Consider the following 20875-nt stretch of genomic DNA (forward strand, 5'->3'; position numbering starts at 1 on the left):
CTATGGCGTTTTATTAGTTTTACTTATTTTGTTTTGTCTGTTTTTTTTCTCTTGTCTACGGCAACAAAAAAGTAATGTAGCAAAAATAATGTTTGTTGTTACAATTAAAAATAAACGGTTGTGAATAGTGAATTTGGCTCTATAAGTTATTTCAATATATCCGCAGCCTAACAGGATCATAACAGTTATTAATAAACTAATATTTGTCCAGTGATTTAATTATACAAATTGCCTCTAACATATTTCCTTCTGGATGATTCTTTAGAGCGTAACGTGTAATTGAAATATAATTAAATATATTAATATAAATTTAGTTCATAAACATTTCTATCCACGCTACGGAAAGTTGCATTATAAACATCACAGGCGTTTATATTGAATACGCTTACAACAAACCGTCGCGCCTGGCAAAACTTAACTAAACTAATTTGCTAAGAGAAGAATAAAATGTTACTATTTAGAGTTCTGACAATTTTTGTGACTTAAAGCTAACCAGGAAACAAAAAAGTTGATAAAAACTAAAAATTAGCTTTTCCGACTTTCTGAGGGATTGCTTGATTGAAATTGCACTTGCTCTGCCTGTCGTTGATCGCTATTCGTATACCGGTCTGTTCATCCATACCTTCTGAATTAAAAACGAAAATCCATTACAAATATAATGTTAGTAACTTGTAATTACTTCCGGAATCAAGCATAAAACATCATTTTAACCTAACGCGTAAGAAAAACGCGGGTGAAGTCGCGGGCAACAGCTAGTTAACTAGAACTGTACATTTCCTCCATGTTATATCATCCTCATAACCTGTGCATACCCACTATGCACGCCAATAAGCCAGTACCAAATACATTTGATCCAATCGTATTTTATTATTCTGAATTTAAAATCATCTGTGTTATAGCATTTCAGTTACTCAAAGTAATAGTAAATAAAAATTACCAATTAAGTTTAATTATAAAAATATATTTAAATGAAACATCCTATAATAAATGGTTTAAAAAGCAAACTACAGTTGTAACAGAATTCTTAAGAGATAACCTTATTTCGTACATCCGGGAGAAGTTTTTTTCGTTTAACTTTATATAAGCCCCCTTCTCATTCTCGGTTTATTTAATTACACATCGAAATGATTTAAACAATATGACTCTTCCGACTTTTTAATTAAATACCACATTTTTTTTTTTTTTTTACTTAATATAAAAACATTTAGAAAACACTAATCTAAAGCAACCATAAGATGATGACATGTAATCTGACGTTTTTATTCCGTAATTATTATTATAAATTAAAATATAGTCTTTTAATTTTAGATAAATAAGTGACAGTAAAGGTGAGTTTTCTTTGTTTGTCTTCCTTTCAGTGTTGTCAATTCCACTAGACTGTCATACAAGTGTTAGTTACTGCCGATTGAGAATCATAATTCATTCTGAATTGAAAAAAAAACTGACATTTGAGCCACCAATATTGTCAACGCAGAAATAAATTGACTTATATACGCTATAAGTTATGGCTTAGGAACAAAATTATGGACATATACATTTATGTATGTGCACGGCATGGCTGGCTATGACTATATTTCTGATTAGGTCTACAGATTAATTTTACACAGTATAAGGCCCGAGCCACTGTTTAAAGCATTAAATACAAAGTCTCAGGAAACACTCTTTACTTTAGCTAATTGATCTGTTCAAATAGTAGGTTCATTTCTGAATTTCAATCCTCGTCTGAAACGACTAAAGATACCAGTAGGTATTTTCGCAGAATTCAACTTTGTACAAAACTGAAACTAAACTTTTATATAATTCGTCAACTGTAAATTGATATCTATAACAATAATTGAATCAAAGCATCTAGATATTTTTTCTATTTATAGCATTAATCTATCCTAGATCACAAGTTAATTATTTAATGACCACAGAAAGATGACATTGAAATCAAATTCAGCACCTGTTAATTGTTAAAGATAAACGTTATGTTACTGACCTGCCTTGACATTTGATGCATGTACAGGCTATAAAAGTGGCAAGAATATATCTGCATTGCCTAAAATGTTTGTACCTAGGTTTATTAGTTTCTCACGAAATTTGATGAATTGAAATGGTAGGTTATCGGTTGGCTTAATATTAAATGAAATTCCAGAGATGGCAGAACTGGCAGATTGACTGTACGGACGAGATGTCTTGTTATAGACATAACAGTCTAAAATATTCTGTTTTCGAAATATCTCAATGGGACAGAAGGTAACATATTCGCCGATTAAAAATTAATCACCATTCGAAATTCACCTTTATTTTAATAAATAAAAAGAAAAAAAATCTCATCAACTTCATCTTCATTCTCATCACCTTGTACAATAGTTCTACTCACATTTTAACATATTACGCTCAAATAACAATATGTTTCTTGCGAATTATTACAAAATCATTGTGCCCAATTTTTATCTTTAAGCTTAGTTTCCCTCGCATCAATTCAATTTATACGGAGTTTATAAAATTTCATGAGAATGTACAGGTGCCTTTATGGTACATGTCGATTCCTTTGCGTGATAACACTTGCCTGTATAAATCCATTAAGATAATTTTGTCTTTTTTTTCTTTATTCTAAAATCTCTTCGGTTGTGAAAGGTCCGATTTCTTTAAATTGAAATGCATAATTTAATGATTTAGGTAGCTTTATTATAATCATGCAGACTCAATTTTTAAGTCCTTAAATGTTTATGCAAAAATATAAGCTCAGAAACAACCTTATGGGTCCAGTGGCATATCTGGTATTTGTTTACTTATGATAGCTTGTTTTGATAAAATATTTCTTGTTTATCATAACTCCTCTTTTCCGCGAAATATTATTTTAATGGCTTAAGGCACAATGCTTTCCTAATCTGCGTCTTAAAATCACACATAAGTCTATTCATTTAAAATATGAATAAGAATAAATTTGTTTGCGAATTGCAATATTTTGGCCTATCTAATTTACTTGTGCAATTTACTTAATTGCATCATTCGCATTTTCAGTATGAGAAAAGAGTGAGTGTACGATCGCAGAGCTTGGTTTTTCTGTAGGATTTTGTCTGACAAAAAATAATATAATATTAGTTCAAGAGACACCGGTATGTCACATTTGGCAATAAAGTGTGACTGTCATTTGTTTAGGACTAACCAGTTGAGAGTTATTATGTTTGTTATCATGAGTCTACCAAAAAAGTGATCTAAAAAAAAGTTATGATTTCAGTAAATTTAAATTAAAGCGTCACATATATAAAAAAAATCCTTGTATTTTAATTTATTTAAATGTCTTTTCGTCTAGTTCCGGTCATAACCACCGTCATCACAGTCTCATCTACGGTTGACACTAACAATTTAATTTTCAGTACCATAGACATAGGCAAGTTTCCTACAGCATTAACGAGTTTTTAGATTTTAATAAGACTTCGCCGGAGTTGTTGTTGTTATAGTGTACAAAAATAATTAATAGGTGTCGAAAAGAATATTACCTAAGTGGTGATAGCGCAATGCTTATAACTTTGGCTTCACATTTGGAGGCAGAGTTCGACTCCCAACACGCACTGTAACTTATAAAACTTTTTTTGTGTTTTAAGTAATTAAATGTCACTTGCCGACACCTACACACAAGTGATATTTAACTCTCTAAAGATAAATATCCTGAAGAATGTGAAGGAATACATAGTGAGGAAACCTGCATGCTTGAATCCATGGCTGTTCTCGAAGGCATGTCCACCAATCCGTACTGAGTGAACGTGGTGAGCGGCCTTAACCCTTCTCTTTGTTAGAGGAGACCTGTGGAAACCTACCCTGTAGTGCGCTGATAATTGGTTAATATGATGATGATGATGATGATGATGAAAGAAAGAAAATTAGTTAAAAGAACATTCCTGGTTAAACACATAATCTAATAAAAAGATCATCTGATATAATGATTACCTCCCTAGGGCAGTATTGAGGCCTGTGATTTATAAATGGGAAGTCCCAGTGGTCTCAATTTGCGTTCCCGTGGCTTCATCATTAGGCAGTGAGTAGGAACGGCGTGGGGTTTTAGTTGCTAAGATTTCACCAAATTTCATCAAACTTTGATTCATTTTTGTGCTGTTGGCATTAGTGATTTTTTATTAAGCTGACAGTTGTTTTTATTTAAGATTCACTGTTATTTTGTACTCATATTGCTGGACTTTCCCCTGATTTCTGATAGCAAGAATTCTGACGTGAAGATTTACATCCGTAACTTGCACTCGAAAAACCAGTTCACTATGCATCCAATACTAACAGTATTTTTAAAATAACGAGGGATCAAAAATTGATGTAATCTCTGTACAGACACGCATTGGTTCTGTTATTTCTGTTTAAGAGCGGAGTTTACAGCAGTGATAAGTCAAGTGGCAAGATCGAATACAAAGCTGCAACATTTAAACTTTAAATATGACCTAGATAAGCGTAATAGCTATGAAATCATTTTCATAAAATCCCCTACAAACTTTTTCTTTTCGAATTTTGTTTTAGAACAGACCATGTCAACTATATTTCAATGAGCAATTCGTGCTAGCTTGCTTAAAAATAAGGAGTCTCTCAGTTCAGTTGTATTTTGTTTTCTTTTATGTTTGTTACTCTGAGGTATTTGTTATTTATTAACCGAGAACTATTTATTTTATTTTACTTATATCCAACCTTAACTTATATCGCTATACTATCCAAGAGGTCCCATTTTTATCAGGGCAAGATCTATTGGAGGACTCTTGGAAAAATCGAGGGAATCCAGGAACTCAATAGAACTAAAAGAACTAAAATACAATATAATTTTATTTTTATAAAAGGCTTTCATGCCAAACATTAAAGTATTTGATATATTTTCTTGAGATCAATAATTTTAGAGAAATTACGATACAAACTTTAACTAAATTTTTTATATTTTTCTAAATAAGTACTACTTACCCGAATAAAAAACATGATTTAAAAGACGCTTGCCCAGGTACTAATCAATAAAGTAGATAACTATATCTAAACTATGTTTTTTTTTTGGTCTAAAATGGTGATGGTAGGTTACGCAACAGAGAATCGTATCATATCGCTTATTTATAGCGAGTTCACTGTACTCTTCAAGGCTGATATGTGACCTTCTCTTGATGTATCTCATATTTTTAAGTCAATGATTGAATTTATTGCAATTGAGTAAAAGTAAAATAACTTCAAAAATAATAATAATACTTTTGCCAAGTAACCTATTTAGATAAAAATAAGTTACAATTACAAATAAAAAAATAAAATTTGTTCATTATCTGCTAAACAAGCGAGATAGATAAGTGTACGTGAAAACCTACATGAATGTTTATTCTCTACGGTACTAGTACTCCTTCATATCATTGGAGGTAACCCAGTATTAAGTAAGTTTCTGTATCATATAACATTGTTTTGATTTTGTTATTTTTACAAAAGTTAAAAGCGAGAGCCACACTGCCGCGTCTTACCTGCGTCTTTAGCGGCGATCAGTTTTGCGTCCTGCGTGGGACCAATTACAAGACTCGCTCAAACGCGCGCATGATGTTATTGGTCGTTCGCTGGTTGCAATCCGCCATCTTTATTATATCCGCCGGTAAGCAGCATTGCTGTGTCCCGGTCTAAACGGCGTGGTTTTCGTTGTAATTACTGGCACATGATGCATAATAGGTCACTACGCCTCAGGTTTATAGACACAAGAAGGCACTTCTTTATACGTATTCCTTGCATGCCCCGCAAAGTATAATCAGTATAATTTAGACCTATGAAGTCTTTGGTTTTTTATTGACCATCAGATGGGCCTTCTGCTTAGTCCGTCCATTTTAACTCAAATAAAATAAAAAAATTAAACGCCACTAAAGACGCATGTTGGTCGCCATCTGTCCATCATCCATCAATGGCATTACCTTAAAAGGTAAGTGCTTTCTTTTCGGTTGAAAAAATAATTATATTGTAATGAAGTAAATTAAAGTGGCATTAACCTTAAACAAACAGGTACTTTCCAATAATGCACTTAGGCATCTCAAGTAGGACAGGGTGCCAATTTGTTTACGAGTGCGTGTTGAGTCATATAGGAAAGTTACATTTACCTACATATTTTATTTTGTTACGAACATAATGCGTGCTGATAAACATTACAGCATTCCGTGAAAGTACTGTTGTCCTTTTAAATTCCAAGCACGGACTTTTAAAATAGCACTCTATCTATCGTCCTTCAAGATGGGTAAATAAACTGAGCCCGAATATTAAGTTCATATTTGTTCGCGTATTAACTCTTAACTGTAAACTGTAACATTAATCATGTAGTAACCCAAGTTATAATCATCGTCGAAATATTATTTGTATAAATGTTTGTATTAAATAGCATTCTATTGATTGACCCAAAACCCCATTTTCGTTGGAATGTTCGTGTTTATGGTGTTCCCATATGACAGGGGTAATTTATAACATTCGATTAAAATTCGTTAAATTATGAAAAAATGCTTGTCGTTAAACTCTATTAACACAAAATGAGCTTTGCCTTTGAAGGGGTAAAACTATAAATCTTTAATCTTTACCTACTAACATGTTTTCAATATATGAGAAAAGGTAAAGATTAATATTAAACGTTGGCTTTCGATTTCTATTCTTTAATATCACCAGCAAACATAAAATTACAAAGATCTTCGATTCTAATAGATACATACCTATAACCTTCAGTTACCATTAATGATTTCATGATTTTTCGTAGAAGCAATTCAGAATTTAATTATTATTATTTAATTTAGGGTTTTTTTCGTTTTAAGTAATGCTCACTGCGAATAATACCAGGAACGAAGTTCTATGTTCGATTGTATGTATTTTTAGGATTCCGTACCCATATAGTAATAATATAACCCATGTTTTGCGACTGTGTCCAACTAATTACTAACTACGAGTACTGAAGCTATCAACATGAGACTTGAAAAAACTATAAGAAGAAACAAGAGCTCCAACTATATTAAAAGAATACAGCTCTATGCGATCGTTATAAACCTTACGAAGTCTCTAACTATCATATTTTCTTGAATATCAGTAATAAAACCTGTACAAACAATGAATTAATGAACGAATATACTTTTATTGCACATCACAAAAATTACATAGAACAGAAAGAAAAGTATAACAACACAACGTATACAATTTGGCATAACAATGTTAGTTTTGCAGTTCATTAAGGCACCCCGCACACATTGGGCGCAAGGTTGGAGTATTTTGGAGTAATGGTATTGGTAAAAATATTGTTAATATTTATATTATATTGTCAATTATATTGACTGTGTGCGGGGAGCCAAAGAAAAGAGGTCTTAAAAGTATTGAGTGATTACGACACCCACTGGTCGAAATTCGGCCATAATTAATTTAAATTATAAGTTTGAACATCATAAATATTGTCAAAGACTAGACTTCTTTAATCAAAGATTTCGCCAAGTCTGCACTATCAATTTGTCTGTTTTTTTCAAACAAAGTATATGATCAAAAAATGATTAAAAAGTGTCTATATAGTGTATGTGGCAGATACATAGTTATGATAGCAACATAGTAACTCAATGCATTGTAATGCTCAACATTGTACTTTTCTAAGTTATGTACGTTTTTAGCAATTAAAGTGTCACTTGCTTCAATGGTGAAGGAAAACATCGTGAGGAAACCTGCACGCCTAATAATTGGAAAATTAGAAGCAAAAATAAACTTGCAGTGCACTAGACTATATAAAATAAGCAATTCAATTAAAGGAAATTGTATACAATTATACAATAAATTACCGGTTAATATCTTGGGGATGACTTTAGAAAAGTTCAAAGTTTGTATTAAAAATAAGATTAAGTTTAAGTTAGATAGGTGATGATGCAATGAGGTGGAATAAAATTTTCATTTTTCTGAGCACATTTTGGAGGTCATTTCAACTTTTAATTGATTTTTTAAATATATAACTAAGTTTTTTTTGCAAGCCTGGATAAATTGTAGGTTTAGATTTTGCCTAAAACGTATTAGACATATATATTCATCCAAAACAGTATTAGACACATATATTATGGTACATATATTTGAGATCCGGATTTGATCCCCACATTGCTAGAGTAGACTCATAAAACGTACGCAATCTGCTAACAAAACACGTCTACTTGCAGTTTGGCAAATAAATAACAAGTTAAAACTCTATTGTAATATAATCTCCGAGTGAAATTTATGATACTTGCAAATGTGATAGGGTTATTATAAAATAATTGCGATTCAAGAGTCTTCAATAATTGTATATGTGATAGCGAGAGATCTCGTGTTTGCTAGGTAAGGAGTGTACCATTGTACGCAAGTGTGACGTAACGCACCGGTAATCCTCTTAGTCCATTCATGTGTCAATCTCAAGTTATGGTCAGCTAGAATTGGCTCAGTTATCAGTGTAAGTCGAGCTCGAGACGCGTTCTGTTTGCGGCCAACTGCGCGCATATCGGGGACTCCATATATATAAAGAGATCTTACGAAACCGTTAGCACATTCGGACTATAGCCTGTTCAGGAAGTCACCTGTATCCTCTCTCACCGGACAACGCAAGATGTTACTCTTACTGGTAATTATTACGTGCTTATACTAGATGCATTTAATATTCAAATTGCAGAATCTATCACGTGACGCGAGTGTTATTTTTAGTTTATTTAATGATTAAACATCAGTGTTATGAACTTTACGTCTGTCGTCCTTCCCGCTGATTGCGCTATGTTTTCAAAGACATGTCGCAAAAACTCGACTTAACAAGTACACTGTTTAATCACTATTTGTGTGGATGCGTGAATGTCATTAGTGTTACGATGCTGGCATTTGCATAGAAGTCACTTTGAAAGCATTTTAAAATAAAACGTTTTATTTTTTTCGCAAATTAAGTAGATATACATACCTCGATATTATTATTATGGTGACTAAAAGTCGTTAAGGTTGAATTCTTTGTTATTTTTCTATTAACTGGTTTCCTACTAAAATAATTATGACGGCATATTGCTATCCACACCTTCACATAAAATTGTTTTGTTTGTTTTTTTAATGAATGTGACTCCTGCACGATAATGGATATTTTTATTTGTAGTATCAGGATTGTTTTTGTATTGTTAATTACTAACCATACGCCTAAATTTAGTATCTTCTACGTTTCAGGTTATCGGGATGTCAGCTTTGGTAGAGATATTAGGTGCTAGTCCTGCTGTTGATAGTCAACCTAGGCCTCAAGTCATACGTTATGACTTAGATACAGATAATATGCCGAATTCTTATAAATATCAGTAAGTATTTTTAAAACTTTTTGTATAAGTTTACCTATGACAATCAATAAGTATAATGTATAAGGGAGAGCTTCCGAATATAATTAGTAGCTTATGTAAACCAAGGACACACAAAGTAGGATACATAAAGGACGAAACTATAAGGAATATTTTTTCAACTAAAGAACTCAATATGTTAATCAGTTGTTTGATAGTCCAGATCTGATCTCAATAGTTTTAGCGAAAGTTATTTACACTACTTATTACAGTATTACACTTAAATAATTTGCATTGCTGGCGTCTGCTACCTTCCTCTTTTAATAACAACTTCGGTAATAAAAGTTAATATTTTGTTTAAGGGCAAACAATAACGAATTTGTTTCCTTAACTTAAAAGTTTAATTGTTTGAATCGAATATAATGACTTAATGACTTAAAGAAAATAGCTGTGATAGCTTAATATCAACATCACAGGCTTTAGCGGTGAAGAAAACCATCGTTAGGAAACCAGCATGCCTCGAAGTTGTTTAAAATCTTCTTAAAGGCGTGTAATTTTCTACTGATCCGGCAGGCGTGGAATGCCTAAGTCCTTATTATTCTGAGACGAGACTTCTGACCTGTAGTTAGATTAGTCTATCCTACATTAACTCTCATTATAATATATTTTGAGGATACATGTAAGGAATACAGATACTTCTACTGAATTGTACTATCTTTGTGGTCTCAAAATTAATGCAAGTGGACTAAAAAAATCCTAATTGTTTCATTCTATCATTTCTGGACACTGGGTTTGATACTTAAATCAAAGTAAAAGAAAAATGAAACTATAGGTATATAAGAACTTTAAAAACAAAATGATTCACGGATGTAACTCTACATATGTAGATATACAAAGTTTTCTTTTTTATAAACTTAATAGGTAGGTACTTTTTTATTCTTATTTAATTCGGTGTCGTAAGCTTTTCGTACCTATATCAGCTATCTAAAGTTTTTGCTCATTTGCATTAATTATGTCATCAGAAACTACTTTATTATGGAATTTATGAATTTACGGGCATCCTGGACTATGTCATCGCTTGACAAGTTTAAAAATTCCTAAAGTTTAAGTTACCTGCACCAAACCATAAAAGTAGGTATTATCATCTCGTAGATGGTAAACATTTAATTTTACATCTTCGACCTAGAACACAGAATCAATAGTAGTAAATTATGTCTCATTGCTTTCCAGGACAATATTGTTTGAAAAAGTAAAAATTTAAAAGGATATCTTATAATTTTATATTTCTGTAACCAAATAGTAAAAAGGGCTCTTGTGATACAATTCAGTACCTCCATCTGCCTGGCAATTTCCTTTTTTTAGTTCAAATTTGGAAAAATTCAATTTAAGGATTTCTTAGACAAATCGGGAATAAATTGAGTTTACAGAAGATTTACAGATATTATCTAACTGAATAGTTTAGCTGCATGTTTGCAAACAACAATTATAGTTTAAAAATAAACTGCTATACGAAAATTTTCAAAGTTCCGAAAGTCCAAATATGTTTTTTCCATACTTTACATATTGTTAATTAAGTGCAAGATTTATCTAGATCAGATTGTCTTGATAGTGAGGTATATTTTTTATGTCTAATAATGACGATCGAGAAGCACCAAAGATCCATATTTTGGCAGTCCATGGTATTAAAGTCCGTCGTACCATCAGACTGGCTGCAGTAAGACGAAAGAGCGGTTGAGCCCCTTCGCCTTTTTTCTCTAAACTACCATTACTTCTGGCTTGCTTTACAAATACCATTACTTCAGAGTGATAATACTACTGCAAAATAAATTGTAACTCGTTTAGAATATAGCTTTCTACTGACCAAATAATGTTTATATTTAATCAGTCAAGTGGTTTTTGTGTCTGTCATTCAAAAAATCTTTTGTAAAAATGAGACAATGGTCATTAAAAAAATTGTTACCTGATTTAATACTCTAAGCTTATTCAGATTGTTATTGGATGCCAACTTGTCCACCCACGTTAAAGCTTCTGTGATTTGTAACTATTGCTTGCTCTTCTTTAAAAGTATTTTATAGGTGTTTTTTTTGTTAATCTCAACCGCTTTACATCTACTGATTGTAGGTCTGGTCTTTCGTAGGAATAACTATACGCCTTTGCCATGTGACGCTTGTGTTCCCTGAGAGGTTAATGAGTTTTCTTAATGTAATCTATCTTGAACTCTATTAGCTTTATTAAACATACTATCTCAATTTATGACCCGATGGAACCAAACTTAGGGGATACATATAAACCCTTAAGAATACGAGTTTTAAAATACGATTGCAGCGTTTAGTTTAGAGGCACAGTAATTCTTCAATAAAGATATATTTGCTTCTTAGGCAACCCTTCATATACTCATAGTTAATGTTCTAAATATTTGTTGTCATTATAACATTTTCTACAGGTGTTCAATAATGGTAATTTAAAAAAACGTGGCTCCTGCACCATTTCACTCTAAAACTATCATTACGTAGTATAAAACCTAGTTTCTTCCGCTGTTTGTACGCTTAAACGGATTTTAATGCATCAGCAATAGGAATTGATTCAAGAGGAATGTTTATATGTAGTTAACATGTAAAAAGCCAAAAATATCTTTATTCAAGTTGGCCCGGCCCATTGCTCGCTGCGTACATTACATGAGAATAACACGGTAGTGAGATGTTAACGATACTGCTAAACTTAAAACTAAAGCTACGACGATTCCAAATGCGTCCTGGTCTAAGAAGAAGCCCGCAAAAACTTAGCCGGGTGTTTTTTTTTTGTTATCACCATCTCTCATAGAAGTGCAACCTGGCAATAACTCGCACCTAAGCTTTTTTATCGATAACGTAGTCCTTTATACTATAATAGGACTTTTCTAAAAGCTTACGTTCAATACAAACTTTAAACTTTTAAAGAGACATGTATTTATATTATAGTAGACTAAAGCGAAGAAATTCTAAGATTTTTTTATTGTAACCAACATATTTTGTACGTTTACATTGCAAACGAGGGATAAACCTTACGATATAGATTAAATTAATGTACTATGGAATTCTATTATTTATCATTTCAAATTGCCCCACGTTAGTCCCACATTGCACCCGTGTAAAGTCGTGGCGGTTCACTAGTAACTCTATAACATCTCACAACACTCTGTATCGCAATCTTCCATCCAGACATGACTGGAATCGATTTTTTTTTCTGTTTTTTATTTGCATTCCACAAGTCGTAGAGTTCATAATAAATTAAATTTCATATTTTTATTAGTGTTCTTACTCTTGGAGGAAATAGCACAGTTTAAATTATTAGTAATTAAATACAAGCAAACTACTGAATATTTTTTATTTTATCTCAATGTTTTAATTAAGAAAACGTACTTTCAATTTCCTTTAGAGGTAACTAGGACATATTTTTCAATATAGTAGACAACTATTTAGTCAACAATATGATTATTGTTTCCGCTCTAAAGAAGTTCATACTCATTTCGCAGCACTCAGCAACTAAACAAACTATGCACTACTATTTAAAATATAAATAATTGAAAAACACGAACCCAACACCACGCTGCGCTCACAGTGACAATATTTTATAAAACTTGATCTAAGCGTTCGTTACAAACGTTTTTTGACCTCTAACTAACATTTTTATTAAAACTTGAAGTTAAATAATAAAAACAATGGCAAAATAATGAAGAAGAATTGCCAAAAAAGCGCGTGAGAATTAATTGTTGTATGTTTATATTGATTTTATATTCCTTCTCAGATCTAAGTATTTTAAGGATTTAAAAGAGCAATCGCATACAGTTGTGTTTATGAAAGTATTAAAAATAAGTTGGGTCATAAATATTAGCTGTAGCATTCAATATTAATGCTGGGTATTTTAAAGTCCCGAATCATCATAATTACATTCTCAGAGTTAACGCCAATTTAATTATGTACACCGAAATATTTTAATCGTACCCACTGTGAAGAATGCTAAGTAGGTGTGTTAGTAGTGGCGTGCACTTCATACATGCACAAAAGCACTGCTTTGGCCTAACTTAATATTTGCTATATTCCTGTTTTATGGCCAAAACTCCTGTGCACGGCACTAAGTATGTTAAAACAATTACTAAAGTATTATAGTTATACTTAATGCGGTTGCATCAGTTTGTAATATTTTTGAGTAAAATATTGAATAAGCGCAAATCTATGGTGCTTGAGTAACAAAAAGCTTTTTATACAATGAAACCGGCTAGTTAAAACATTTTATTTTATAAAACTACTTTATTTAATTAATCATATACCCGCTAAGCAGGCCACTGTGTAGTAACACAGTGGCCTGCTTAGCGGGTATGCACAGGGTATGCAGATGATACAATCTCCAGTACAAATTATAAGTACTTAAGGGTAGGTTTTTTATAACTCTTACTTAACGTTTTCAGCATATTATATCATCTGCATACCCTGTGCATACCCTCTATGCACGCCACTGCTACTACATATTTAGTTAGTCGTTTCCAAATTTCAAAAACGAATAAAAAGATACTTAGATCGATAATTATATTTTGTTTAACACCTATAGTTTGTGTTTTTTATAATAAATCAGGTAAATTCACACCGTTGTTGTTTTGTATTTTGCAAGCTCTGGCACTAGGACGTACCTTTTGAAGAGTCATCGATGAATCTTCAAAAATAAAACGTTTATTATATAACAATTACTTACTTGCATCTAGTATCTAGTAGTAGATAGATAGATAGGTCTACCACTAGATACCGCACCGGTAAGCGCAGCGTTGGTCGACCCCCAACCTGGTGGTCAGACGACATTAAACGAGTCGCGGGGAGCCGCTGGATACAAGCGGCCAAGAATCGTGGAGTTTGGAACGCCCTACAAAAGACCTATGTCCAGCAGTGGACGTCCGTCGGTTTATTTGATGATGATGATGATCTAGTATATTTGCTCCTCTTTATTTAAAAGTAGACAAGTATTTTTATAGATAGTTAATTATTTAGTACGTGTGTTGGCTGGCCCGATTTTATATTTAAGATATTGTGGAGTCATCTGTCGGGGTGCGGCCCTCGAAGCTTTGCCTCCTTACCCGGGCTGTCCCTGAATAGTTAAATTCACCACAGGAGCCGGTAGAGAGCGCTGCGGTTATGTTCCAGGTTACATTTAATTTTGACGATGTATGCTGAGCACGCCTGTCTACTATCTATATATAAGTTTAAAAAAGTGCAAGGAGAATTAGCAATACCTATAAAGCTACCGTGTTAAGGCCGGAATTAAGGCAAAAGCAATTATAGTAAATAATTTTCTCAAAATACGAACTATGATTATTATTGTTTATGCTTATGTTTATTGCTGAATTGTTGTCATCAAACTATTTATGTACGTGGTACATATAACCTTTTTTAGGATTTAAAAACATAAATGTCATAGTATTGTATTCCGGGGTGATAAAACTACGCAGTTGAAATGGCGACCCATAGCTAGTCATGCATACATTTGACTTTGCAGTTTAAATGCTCGATATTTTATAAAACTTTATTATCTTACTTACTACTTACTTACGTTTTAAATGTACTACAACAGTACATTTAAAACTGTTATTTTTATTAATTTGTTTTATATTTTTGTGAATTGTGGCAGTCAGTCCTAATAACTCTTTTTAACTTACCCCTGAAAATATATGACAAATTTCTAGGTTCAATATGGTTACATTCGATGTCATGTAAATTAAGCTAAATTTGGTACACACCCCGAAAAGCAGGAGAATTAGTATGGTGTAATTAATAATTTCTTCAATCCTCAAACTCCACACCAAACAGATCTTCGGCAATGTACCCTCTACTCACGTTTCTCTCCGAAACCTCAGGAGATGTTGCTTTTTTAATGAATAATTGTTAGGTATTTTGAAGCTATAACATACGATGTTAATATCGCTTCAAAATACCTAATACTTGTAACTTCCTGTTTAAAAATAACAAGTATTCAAGTCATTAGTATTTTTCCGGTAACGAGAAACTAACGAGTCATTGTTACATACCTAGTAACGCAACTAATACAAAAACGATACCAAAAGAAAACAATCCTAACAAATGAATTCGACCTTTTGCATCAGCATCGTCATTATGATGGCCCACTACAGGGCACGGGTCTCCTCTCATAATGAAAAGGCTTCAGGCCGTCGACTTCACATGCCCTTGATAAAATTATGGAGAACCCTCAAGCATGCAGGTTTCCTCACGGAAAGCAAGTGATATTTAATTGCTTAAATTTAAAACACACATAACTCTGAAAAGTTAGAGGTGCGTGATCGGAATAACCGGAATCGAACTCGGTACACCCGAAAGGGAAGCCGATGCCTTACCCACTAGGTTCCACTGCTTCATAGACAATGACCTGATCATTATCTAATCGACATCATCTTATCAACATAATCTCATCAATAGTGCTGATGATATTTTCCCGTGCATAATTATGGTACAAGAATGACGTAGGATATGTTTCTGAGATTGTCCTGATTTTAAGGCGCTAGTTTATACTACAATAATATTTATAAACGAAAACTATCATATGCCAGAAACTTCGTCTGTGTAGCGATTCTGTTTATACCCCGTGAGATTAGGAAATTTTACAGCAGTGCCTGTGTTATTCTTATGTGTGGTACGACTGTGAGATCATAGTGAATCAATAAATAATTTCTTTATTTTTGTCTTAGTCCAGAAACCAAGCTAAGTGAAAGCAATGGAAATTTCGTAGACATTGAAAAATATCTTAAAGGTGTTTCTTATTTTTTAACTAAAAGCCCAATTACCAAGTATTAAGGATATAACTTAAATAATGTAATACTTTCAAGCGCTCTTCCTCTGCTTGAATACTTTAAACTATACCTCACTGATATGACACGAATGCAAAATACGAAATAAATCAATGGCACCAAACCCAATATATCTTTATCGTAATCGTAATCAAAAACCAGACTTAAACATCATGTTCAGTTTACAGCTAAGATTCTTACGAAATAACAGTAAGGGAGGTATAAAAACAATTCAAAAATAAACCAGGCGGTCAAATAAGTCAACTTACACCATCAGCTACGTCTTCTCGTCATGTTAAATTTTTTAAATGGTTACGATCCTTATAAGGCTTAATGAACTCGAATGCGACAATGACGTTACAAAAAGTAGAACAGCCGTCAAGTGCAAAAAAACTTGGTTCTTGAATAAAGTGTTACGCCTCTTTTAAGTTGGATGCCCGTTTGCGTTCCGAGCACCCGAATATATTTTTATCTGTGTTCTTATAACATAGATTCAGGTGTTGGGTTGGTAATACAATCCGAATCTATTATAATGTAACTAACTTATCTGGGAGTGAATAGGAGGAGTTTGTTGTCATATTACATATGTACGTGTATTATTCATTATTTTAACTTTTAACAATATTTTGAGGTATTACAGCACGATTGCTCCTTATCATCATAATCTCAGCCAACAGACATTAACTGCATTACATAGGTCTTTTGAAAGTATATTCAAACTATACGAAACTATTTGCCACGTCCTCTAAGTGCATCATTAACCCTAATAAGACGAGGTTACAAATGTACAGTTATCCTTTAAAACAGTGTGCCAAAAAAAAACAAAATATTATACCTTAAACATTGTGCACCGAAACAGTAAAAGATAAGAGCAAAAAGTATAAGTAACTTAAGTGACTCTTATCAGCTTTCGTTAATAACATTACCAGCGATATATGGTAAAATATTTAAGAGGTGAATTAGCACATTGACAAGGACTGCGAGGACGTGGATTCGATTTTCGGTCGAGTTAACACTCCACTGCTAGACTTATGGTCTCTATCAACGGTAGAGTTTGCTTATAACACCACGATGGGCAGATATTAAAATATAAATTGGTGATCGCAGCACTCAGGATGCTGCCGCCAGTTATTCATTATATTCCATAAGTCACCTCGTACGACACCCGTGCGTACAGTTGTATGGTTACAACTGTATTGTAATGGAATGTGATATAAATTCTTAATGCCCAACTTAGAGCAGCGTTGAGTATTTAAGCTCTAAATATTTCTTTTCTACGAGCCTAACGTTAATTTATACACATGCTTACTATCTGTGGTAGGCAACGCGTATACATTGCCTAAGAAAGAGTCGGATCTGATAAAACATAATTAAAACGATATGCTTTACCGGCAGTGCTATTTCGTTTCTGCTGTACAACTATAATAAACAAATAAAACAATACCCAGTACGATTATGAGTATTGTTTCTGCTATTTTATAGGTTTTATTGTATAACTGGAAGTACGGAAAATTGTTCCATAAGGTGCTCGTGCATTATGTGTAAAGTATTTATGGAAACAATACTACGGATGTGCTCACAAAATGCGTATTTATTTATCAATTAAGTAGGTAATCAATATTCACATTATTGTATTCCTCAGTCAACCAAAGTTAGAAATATCAATGCTTACGTTCTGGGTATTTACCTACTAGATAGAACTTGATAGAAGGGAGTATGTTCTTATAGGTATTTACCACTTTTGAACCTAACCTCTGAAAAAGATCAACTCTATCGTTACTATTTTTCTATTATTGTAATGTCAACTTGCACACATTAAAACTGTCAATCTAAACATTTTTTTATTGCACTACAAGTTAGCCCTTAACTGCAATCTAACCTGATGTTAGGTGATAATGCAGTCTAAGATGCTAGCGGGATAACCTGTTTGGGGTAGGCATGGCAATCCAATTCTACGCGGTATCGTACCGAAACGCTAAATCGCTTTGCACCACGTCTTTCTCGGTTAGGTGGTAACCAGCCGCGGCTAAAGCCTCTTACCAGACAAACAATTTAATTATATTATTACTTTTCATAGCAGGAAACTATTTACCGCGCCATCTTTTGCTGGGAAATTTTGGTGTGCATGCTTAAACTATTCCCCAACCCACGTGATAGCTACCACTATGCAAAAAAAACATGTAGATCTCCTGCCCTGCGAAAAATAAAAAACTTTTTGATCCCACGGGAACCTTACATTTTATTCGGACATAAAAAATAGCCTATGTGAAATTTAGACTGGCGCAGTGAGCAGCGACTCTGCTTTCTGAGTCCAAGGCCGTGGGTACGCATCCCACAACTGAAAAATGTGTATGTGATAAACAGGAAGGTTTTTCACTGTCTGGGTGTATATATATGGGTGTATGTATATTATAATTATTTATGTAAATTATTCATAAAAACAATATTCATCAGTCATCTTAGCATCCATAACACTAGCTACGCTTACTTTGGGGCTAGATGGTGATATATATATATATAGACTATTATCTATGTCTGTGCTTAACTAGATAGAAATCCGTTCAGTCATCGTGCGTGATTGAGTATTAAGCAACCATCCAAACTTCGGCATTTATTATAATAATTTTTGCCCGGGACTTAATTCGGGAGGAAATTTTCATTTGTATGTCTATAGGTATTATTCTCTAACCCCTCAACTTCTTAAATGAAAAAGGTTTCTAATGTTTGAGTTTTTATTTAAAATTTTGGATTTCACCCAAGTTAATTCGTAAACAAAACATGCGAGGACACGCAAGTATTGGATTTATCCGCTGGCAGCATTTCAATGTGTCAAAAATGGAACGCACAGAATCAATAGCCTTTCACAACTTTTGTTATCTTATGTCGCAATCGACCTAACGTAGGTTATACTAAAACTTCGTTTTGGGATATTTTTTTAATTCGTTTTCTTCAATGAAATTTAAAAGATAAGGAGTGGACTAAGGAATTTTTTAATTACCCTACTAGATAGCTTCAAGATTTTTTTTAGATTCTGTAAAAACTAGATCCACGCGGCTTATTAAATAAATCTACTAATAAAATTTTTGCTTTAAGAAGAATAATCCTTGAGCGTGCACGTTTGAATTATTTACGCTGATGCCCGCGACTTCGTCTGCGTATTTTTTGCTTTTATATAAATCGCGGGAACCGTATATTTTTCCGGAATAAAAAGTAACCCAGATGTTAATCCAGGGTAAATTTATCTTCATTCCCAGTCAAATTCGTTCAGTAGTTTTTGCGTGAAAGACTAACAAACATCCATCCTTAGAACATTTCGCATTTATAATGTTAGCAAGATTTTATTTGATTGTCAGTATTTAGCGTAGCCTAATGAAGTATGCTACTTGATATATGGATGATACGAATAAATGTGAATTTATATTTATTTTTCTAATTTCAGCTACGACGCAAGTGATGGGTCGTCAAGAACGGAGCACGGCGCTATGGTAGATTCAGGCAAAGGGGAAATGGCACTAGACGTCCTTGGCGCCGTCCGTTGGTACGACGAAAAGGGTCATCTCTTCGAAATGACGTACAAAGCGGGAAAAAGAGGCTATAGGACAATAATAAAAATGTTATCTTAGAGATCATATGAAACGAAATTCAAACGAGACTGGAAGTGATAATGATAAAATAATTTATTTGATTGTCGATTATTTATTTATTAAATTAAACTAAGTTATTGAAAATGATGCTCTTTTAACGATCTCCCTGTTTTCTCACAAGCTTAAACTGCTTCCATTTGTAAGTAAGACTGTTTAAGTCTTGCGTAGGTATACTCTTGTATTTTCTTATAATATAATAACATCCGTCCTGGCGTTTCGCATGGCATAGGCAACTTTTTTTTATTTTTTTTATTTACGATACCTGCATTCATTCATCAATGCAAATAAAGAATCAAACGAAACTTATATGCATTGTGGGCAGTGGCGTGCACTTGATACATGCAGAAAAGCACTGCATACCCAAATTATTGTATATAACTCGTCTTGAAGGGGATTTTTTCCATTTTATGCCATGCACCTGCTTTATGCATACCCTGGTCAAAAACCCTGTGCACGCCACTGATTGTGGGTGGTGTCAAACGAAAGATGTTATGCTCAATATATAAAACCTTTCTTCTATTTGCGATATCTATAAATATCCAAATATTGCAGTGCATGTGTTTCAAGAAAGTGGTGGTTTAAAGGAAACTAAAAATAAACGAAAGATGGGCATTGCACCTTTGGATTACTGACTAGACTAACAGACTGATTTCTTCAGATATTTAGAAAGTCGTTTGGTCATCTAGCTAAGTCTATTAAATTAAATCAGCTTAACTATGTTTGTATTCGCAAAACTCAAAAGTCTAGTCTTTTGATTACTTTGTCTTTTTTCAGTACTTTGCATTTTGATAAAAGATTTTGTGTATTTACCCCTAAATTAAAGGAAGGAAACCTAATTGAGGAACAGGAAATGAAATAAGACTAAACTATACTTGAAACATGGTTGATTAAAACTTACAGCTAGTATATCAATATTTTTTTATTTTACTACAAGTGCTTGACTGCAATCTCGCCTGGTGGTAAGAGATGATGCAGTCTAAGATGGTAGCGAGCTAACCTGTTAGGGAGTATGGTACTCATATCCCTAATTGGTTTCCACGCGACATCGCACCGAAACACTAAATCGCTTAGCGGCACGTCTTTGTCTGTAGGGTGGTAACTAGACACGGCCAAAGCCACCAGGCTAAAAAAATATAATTTAA

General features: G+C 33.2%; 1 protein-coding gene across 1 annotated transcript; it reads left to right on the plus strand.

Moving 5' to 3' along the window:
- The first annotated feature begins 8337 nt into the window (after window positions 1-8337).
- LOC120625785 (larval cuticle protein 65Ab1-like) lies at window positions 8338-19774 on the plus strand. Its single transcript, XM_039892992.1, has 3 exons — window positions 8338-8587; window positions 9166-9290; window positions 19529-19774. Exons 1-3 carry the CDS (start codon window positions 8573-8575, stop codon window positions 19710-19712), a joined length of 324 nt encoding a protein of 107 aa, XP_039748926.1. The 5' UTR covers window positions 8338-8572; the 3' UTR covers window positions 19713-19774.
- Window positions 19775-20875: the final 1101 nt, after the last annotated feature.

Source organism: Pararge aegeria, chromosome 8 (assembly GCF_905163445.1).
Source record: "Pararge aegeria chromosome 8, ilParAegt1.1, whole genome shotgun sequence".
NCBI lineage: Eukaryota > Metazoa > Arthropoda > Insecta > Lepidoptera > Nymphalidae > Pararge > Pararge aegeria.